The 8,075-nt window shown below is 43.7% G+C and overlaps 1 protein-coding gene across 1 annotated transcript; it reads right to left on the bottom strand.

The window, feature by feature from the left end:
- Nucleotides 1-3,142: 3,142 nt before the first annotated feature.
- On the bottom strand, nucleotides 3,143-7,317 carry LOC130330262 (uncharacterized). The gene is made up of 2 exons (XM_056553571.1): nucleotides 7,208-7,317; nucleotides 3,143-7,028 (listed from the first exon to the last, which is right to left on the bottom strand). The coding sequence occupies exon 2, from the start codon at nucleotides 6,691-6,693 to the stop codon at nucleotides 3,145-3,147; it is 3,549 nt and encodes a 1,182-aa protein (XP_056409546.1). The 5' UTR covers nucleotides 6,694-7,028; nucleotides 7,208-7,317; the 3' UTR covers nucleotides 3,143-3,144.
- Between the last annotated feature and the right edge of the window lie 758 nt (nucleotides 7,318-8,075).

Here is an 8,075-nt window from a genome sequence, read left to right as displayed (position 1 = left end):
CCATAATATACTGCACCAGGATATATATATATATTATTAGTATCTGACCCCATAATATACTGCACCAGGATATATATATATTATTGGTATCTGACCCCATAATATACTGCACCAGGGTATATATATATTATTAGTATCTGACCCCATAATATACTTATAATGTCTCCGCTGTCTCGTGGACACAGCTTCACATCAAGTTTATACCGAATCTCAAGGAAAGACACGCTGGTTTGCTTAACTGATGTAATCTTTACTGAGATATAATGAAAGTGCGGTAAAACTGTAAACAAACATATGAAAAACAGATATAAGCATGGCTATTTAAGTGCCTTACATTATGCATAGCTAATACATAGATAGTCTAACATGTGCTCACTTACTACACACTGAAAACACATTATCTATCTACAAATGCCTAGCATCTCTCTACACAGGCTAACTAACAATTCCGTACTCACAGGCTTTGGTATTTATCAGATTTGCAGTCAGTATTAGCTTTAAGAAGTCCTGTGGATCTGGTCACTGTGGTGGCTGGAGCTGGAATGAATGAGACATGCCGGAGCTAGTCCTATGCTTTAGAGAGAAGGCCCGCCTCTAGGCTTCAAGAAAATGGAGGGTCTTAAAGGAACAGACCCTGTTGAGTGCCAAGCATGTAAAATACATTGCGAAGGCAGCACACTCCCCACCTGGCATACTTTTTGTATGCCACTAACCCTTGGACAGGAGTAAAACTACTTCAGAAATTGGCCTTGCATACACTTTGGGAATGCCCTGTCTAACAATCCTAACTTCAACCTTTCTAACTCTAGCATCACTACTAGGATCAGTCCCCACAATGAGTCCAATAGGCCACTCGTTCCTGTGGGCCTGAGAGTCTTTCAGTAAAACAACGTCTCCAACTTGTAAATTGGGCTTGTCATCTTGCCATTTCTTGCGTGGCTGGAGTGTCACCAGGTATTCCTGTCTCCATCTCTTCCAGAAAATGTCCGCAAGACTTTGAACTTGTTTCCATTGCTTGGTGTACAAGTCCTTGAGGTCAAAGTCTCCTGTGGGAGCTGTCACTGGTTCCATCTTCTGAGTTAACAGCATTGCAGGTGTCAAGACTGCCGGCATCTCCGGATCTGTGGACACTGGAACCAAAGGTCTGGCGTTCATAATGGCCATGACTTCAGCCATTAGCGTAGTCAAAGCTTCATGTGTGAGGCGAGTAGACCCACCTTCAGGAGCATGGCATCCAGAATGCGACGAGCTACTCTATCATCCTCTCCCAGGCTCCTCCCATATGCGATGCGTGAGGAGGATTAAAAGTCCAAGTGCATCCTTGGTTTTGAAGATAGGAACCTGTTTCAGAGTCTGTAGAAATGATCTTCAACTCTTTGCAAGCCCCAATAAAGTTTGTGCCACGGTCTGAACGAATCAATTTTGCTGGTCCTCGGATAGAGAAGAATCTTCTCAAGGCATTGATGAAACTTGAAGTGGATAAAGATTCAATCACTTCAATGTGAACTGCTCTGGTACTCAGGCAGGAGAACAGAACAGCCCAACGTTTACTCTCGGCACTGCCTCCTCTGGTCTTGCGAGAAGAGATGTTCCAAGGGCCAAAAACGTCTAGACCTACGTGAGTGAATGGAGGATCTGAAGAAAGTCTGTCCGCAGGTAAGTTTGACATCTTCTGAACTTCAAGTTTCCCTCTAATCTTCTTGCAGGTCACGCATTTGCTGATCACACTGGAGACTAGTCTCTTACCTCCTATGATCCACAACCCTGCTGACCGTACCGCTCCTTCAGTGAAGTGTCGACCTTGATGTGCGACTTGCTCGTGATAATGTCTCACCAGAAGAAGAGCGATGTGATGATTTTTGGGTATGATGAAGGGATGTCTCTCTTGGATAGTTGTATCTGCTGCCGACAAGCGACCTCCAATTCTTAACACTCCATCTTCGTCGAGGATAGGGTTCAACTTCTTTAGCGAATTGTGTCGAGAAATCTCTTCCTTTTTCATAAGGCTTTGGATTTCTTCTTTAAAGACTTCCTGCTGGATGCATCTGATGATCGTGACCTTGGCTTGTTCAAGGTGGTCATTGCTATGCTGATCAGTATTGGTAGCTCTGCAGGAGGATCTGGCTAGACAGATAAGTTTTCCGATTGCACGGGTCAGCGACTTCCAGCTGGAAAACCTTTCAAATCTATGAGCGCCCAGACTGTCTCTTGTAACTATAGTCCTACAAACTGTCACTTGAGGTCTTACCTCTTTGTCTTGATCTGGTTCTATGAGCTGAAAGGTCTCTACCTGAGTATTTTCTTTGGTTTCTGGTTTACGAAGAAAAGATGGACCTACAAACCAGTTAGTTTGCTTGAGCGCAGCGGCTGGCACTAGTCTTGTCCCATGATCAGCTGGGTTCTTGTCTGTGCTGATGTGATGCCACTGTTCTGGACTTGTAGACTTTCTGATACGTGTCACTCTGTTGGCCACGTATGTATAAAATCTTCTTGAAGCATTGTGAATATATCCTAACACAATCTTGCTGTCTGTATAAAAGTTAATTGCATGGATCTCGATGTCCAGTTCTGTTGTAATCATGTCTGCCATCTCTACAGCTAAGACAGCAGCACAAAGTTCTAGACGTGGGACAGTGTGAGCCGGTCTGGGAGCCAGCTTAGATTTTCCCATGAGGAACCCGACATGGCTTTGTCCCTCAGTGTCTATTACCCTAAGGTAGGCGACAGATGCGATAGCCATAGTGGAGGCGTCAGAGAATATGCATATTTCTCTTCTCTTTGTAGCAGACAAAGAAACAGATACGTATGGTCTAGGGATGTTGAGTTGTTCAAGCTCTAACAATGAGTCTTTCCACAACTTCCACTGCATTTCCTTCTCTTCAGGTAGAGGTACGTCCCAGTCACTTTTGTTCTTGCTCAGTAGTGATCTGTCTCAAAAGAGCTTTACCTTGCATGATGATGGGTGCTACGAACCCAAGGGGGTCGTAAAGACTGTTGACTGTAGATAGGACACCTCTTTTTGTGAATGGCTTCTCTTCTCTGGAGACCCTGAAGGTGAAACTGTCAGTCTTCAGGTCCCAACTAATCCCAAGACTTCTTTGCAAGGGTGGTGATTCTGTTCCTAGATCCAAGTCTTTGAGGTCTTTAGCACGGGTCTTCCATTGGAAATGCTTCCATGACTCTGTTGCTGTTGGAAGCTACCTTGTTCAGTCTTATGTTGGATTCTGCCAACATTTCTCTTGTACTTTTCAGGACGTTGATAGCTTCTTCGTTGCTGGAGAAAGAAGCAAGTCCATCATCTACGTAGAAGTTCTTCATGACGAACTGTGTGGCTTCTTGACCATGTCTTTCACTTTGCTGTGCTGCTCGTCTCAGGTTGTAGATAGCTACAGCTGGAGAAGGGCTGTTTCCAAACACATGTACCTTCATCCTGTACTCTGTGATTTCTTTGTTAAAGTCATTGTCTGCATACCACAGGAACCTTAAGTAGTCTCTGTGATCTTCACGAACAAGGAAACAGTAGAACATCTGTTGTACGTCTGCTGTCACTGCTATGAGTTCTTTTCTGAACCTGATGAGTACTCCAAGGAGTGTATTGTTCAGGTCAGGTCCGCTGAGAAGGACATCATTTAGTGAGATGCCTTTGTGCTTCGCACTAGAGTCAAATACTACGCGTATCTGGCCTGGTTTCTGAGGATGGTACACCCCAAATATTGGTAAGTACCAGTGTTCTTGGTTCTCTTGTAGTGGTGGTGCCCTTTCAGCTTGATCGTTATCAAAGATCTTCTGCATGAAGGCTTGGAAGTGTTTCTTCATATTTGGCTTTCTTTGTAGCATGTGCTGTAACGAGGTGAAGCGTTTCTCTGCTTGCACTTTGTTGTCAGGAAGGCGATGGCGTGGTGACCGGAAGGGTAGAGGGGCTACCCAGCTGCCTGATTTGTCTCTGAAGACTTCTCTGTCCATGATCTCAAGGAAGAGAGTATCTTCCACAGAGGGTGCTGGCTTGTCGTCGTCTCGTGTTCTTTCAAACACCTTACATCCCAGTTCATCTGTATCTCCAGTTGAGGCTAAGTCTTCCATGCACCTCTGGATACTCTGATGATATGTTGGGTTAACAAGTCTCTCTTTAATGTGTAAACTGTTGGTACATGGGCAAAGACAAGATGTGCGACCATTCTGTAACAGATGTGTTCTGTAGACATTCACCTTTTCTGGTTTGTGGAGTCCGTCTAGACATACTTCTCCAACGATGACCCATCCGAGATCAAGGCGTTGTGCAAATGGTGCATTGTGTGGCCCATTGTACTGTTCTCTGACTTTGTGCACTTTGAGGATATCTCTCCCAAGTAGAACGATGATTGCAGCATCTGGATCTAGCGCTGGTATCTGGTCTGCTATTCGCACCAGATGGGGGTGATGACGAGCAACTTCAGGTGTGGGGATCTCTGACCTGTCGTCTGGTATCTCGTCACATTCTATGAGGGTAGGAAGAGTCACCTTTGTCTTTCCATCTAATGACTCAATGATGTAGTTGTTTGCTCTTCTCCCTGTTGTCTCTACAACTCCAGAACAAGTTTTCAGGGTGTATGGAGTTGGACTTCCTTTGTCACCGAAGAGGTCAAAGAACTCTGTTTTTGCCAGAGATCTGTTACTCTGTTCATCCAAGACTGTGTACATCTTGATTGCTTTTTCTCTGAAGCCTGCAGGATACACCTTGACTAAGCATATCTTGGAACATGATCTGGGGCGGCCCTGCTCTGTACAGATCTCAGTACACTTTGAGGTTACTGCTGGCGTTGTACTCTCGCCTTGCTCCCCACCATGATCTTCTTGAGTTGCTGGAACTTCTTGTTTCCATGGTGGTGGTCCTGGGTGTAGTGCTGACAGGTGTTTGTCACTGTTGCACTCTGTGCATTTTATTGTTTTTGTACAGTCTTTTGCAAGATGCTGAATTGAAGCGCAACATCTGAAACAAATGTGATTGTCTTTAAGGTAAGCTTTGCGCTCTTCTAACATCTTACTTCTGAAACTGCGACATTTTCTTAGTGGATGAGGCTTGTTGTGGATGAGACATATTTTGTCTGGCTCCTCAACTTTATTACTTGCGCTGTCTTCCTGATTGACTGCAGACTCAGGCGAGACTTCTGTTTTCCGTACAGAAACTGTTGCTCTGCGTTCTTTGTAAGGCGTTGGATGTTTTTGCTCTACCTTTGGGGAGCTTGCAGTTCTCTTGTTCAGGAAAGCAAAGCTTGGATCATTGCGTGTTTCAGATTGGTCTACGATGAATTCAGCAAGGAAGGCAAATGATGGAAATGCGACTCGATGTTCTTTCTTGTATCTTGATGCTTGAGTGACCCACCTTTCCTGCAAGTTGAAAGGAAGTTTCTCGATTATGGGATCAACTCCACGTGCTGTATCTAAGTATGAGAGACCTGGCAGATATCCACTAGACTTAGCGGCTTCTATTTCTAAGAGTAGGTCCCCAAACCCTCTCAGCTTTTGATTGTCTTTGTTTGTCATTCTTGGATAGTTTTCTATCCTCTTCAGAAGAGCATCTTCAATCACTTCAGGTGACCCATAGCAGTGTTCTAGTCTCCTCCACACCATTGCAAGTCCTGCTGCTGCGTCATGAACATGTACTGATCTGATTCTTTGGGCTTGCTCAGTGGACTCTGGTCCTAGCCATTTGACGAGCAGATCAAGCTTTTCTCTGTCTGTCAGATCTAAGTCTTGGGTACCGCTTAGGAAAGATGACTTCCAGGCCCAGTAGTTTTCTGGGTGGTCGTCGAATTTCATTAGACCAGCGCTCACTATCTCACGGCGCATGAGGAATCTTGCTACCTCTGTAGCTCTTGCTGCATCTGGTGAATACTTCCTGGGTGTAAACTCAGGGTATGGCTGCGGCTGGTAAGGCTGATGAGGTACTTGACTAAGTCTGCTTTGTTCTCCTCTATTGTAAGTCTTTCTGCTATAATCCAGACTTGTATTTGCTTGAGGAGGGAGTACATCAGCATCCGTTTGCACTCTTGTCAGGTTGGCAGATTGGTCTCTGAGCATGCGACCACTTGACTTCCTACCCTGAGGTTCTGATTCAGTCTTGTAGTGTTGCATAGTATCAAAGTTGCTTATTGCTGGTGGAGTCAATGATGGCCTTGGTGTGTCATTGAACTGCTGGTCAGTGTACATGGTTGCTTGTGACTGAATGTACTCACGGGTACGTTGGCTTGCGCTGAGTGGTGACATCTGGGTTTCTATGTCAGCGAACTGAGCTTCGGCAGCCCTTGTGAGAACTTCTGCCTCGGCTAAGGCTGCTGCAGCGTTTTTCTGCTGTTGCAGTAAGTGTAAAGATGCTTGCACTTCTGCTTTTCTTCTAAGTGCTTCAGATTCACTTTTTGCTTGTTCTTTCATCAATTCAGCTTCCTGCTTTGCATAGGACGCCATTGCACAAGCTGCCTCTGCTTTCGCTCTTGCCTTAGTTGCTATGGCGCTAGCGGATGACAGGCTGGTGGTGCTTGAGTGTCTAGAACTATGGCGTTTAAATCTTGATGCATCGGCGCTAACCGAAGTTAGATTTGTTTGACTGGACGCTCTAGACAATGTTGTGCACCTAGATCTACTTCTTGGCAAGGTGTCTTCCTCTTTATAGGAGCATTGAGGGTTAACTGTCAGAGTGCTGTTCTCTGGGTTCTGCATCTTGATTTAGCTGGCAGCGCAGATAATGATGATGACTGGACACAGCACAGCTGTGTTATAGCACGTGAGAGAATTAGTTTCACTTTCTAGCGCTTCGCGCCCTTACTCCGACACAGACTGCAGGGCACAGGATTTATGAGTCTTTTTTACTGCTGCGGACGATTCAAAGCTGATTAACTGCTTCTGATAACGTTTTAAAAGCCTTTTTACTATAATGTCTCCGCTGTCTCGTGGACACAGCTTCACATCAAGTTTATACCGAATCTCAAGGAAAGACACGCTGGTTTGCTTAACTGATGTAATCTTTACTGAGATATAATGAAAGTGCGGTAAAACTGTAAAACAAACATATGAAAAACAGATATAAGCATGGCTATTTAAGTGCCTTACATTATGCATAGCTAATACATAGATAGTCTAACATGTGCTCACTTACTACACACTGAAAACACATTATCTATCTACAAATGCCTAGCATCTCTCTACACAGGCTAACTAACAATTCCGTACTCACAGGCTTTGGTATTTATCAGATTTGCAGTCTGTATTAGCTTTAAGAAGTCCTGTGGATCTGGTCACTGTGGTGGCTGGAGCTGGAATGAATGAGACATGCCGGAGCTAGCCCTAGGCTTTAGAGAGAAGGCCCGCCTCTAGGCTTCAAGAAAATGGAGGGTCTTAAAGGAACAGACCCTGTTGAGTGCCAAGCATGTAAAATACATTGCGAAGGCAGCACAATACTGCACCAGGATATATATATATTATTAGTATCTGACCCCATAATATACTGCACCAGGATATATATATATTATTAGTATCTGACCCCATAATATACTGCACCAGGATATATATATATTATTGGTACCTGACCCCATAATATACTGCACCAGGATATATATATATATTATTAGTATCTGACCCCATAATATACTGCACCAGGATATATATATATTATTAGTATCTGACCCCATAATATACTGCACCAGGATATATATATATTATTGGGATCTGACCCCATAATATACTGCACCAGGATATATATATATTATTGGTATCTGACCCCATAATATACTGCACCAGGGTATATATATATTATTAGTATCTGACCCCATAATATACTGCACCAGGATATATATATATATATATTATTAGTATCTGACCCCATAATATACTGCACCAGGATATATATATATATATATATTATTGGTACCTGACCCCATAATATACTGCACCAGGGTATATATATATATTATTGGTATCTGACCCCATAATATACTGCACCAGGGTATATATATATATTATTGGTATCTGACCCCATAATATACTGCACCAGGATATATATATATATTATTAGTATCTGACCCCATAATATACTGCACCAGGAT

Source organism: Hyla sarda, unplaced genomic scaffold (assembly GCF_029499605.1).
Source record: "Hyla sarda isolate aHylSar1 unplaced genomic scaffold, aHylSar1.hap1 scaffold_3305, whole genome shotgun sequence".
Taxonomy (NCBI): domain Eukaryota; kingdom Metazoa; phylum Chordata; class Amphibia; order Anura; family Hylidae; genus Hyla; species Hyla sarda.
The sequence above is the reverse complement of the archived record's forward strand: the minus strand, read 5'-3'. Positions and strand labels throughout refer to the sequence as shown.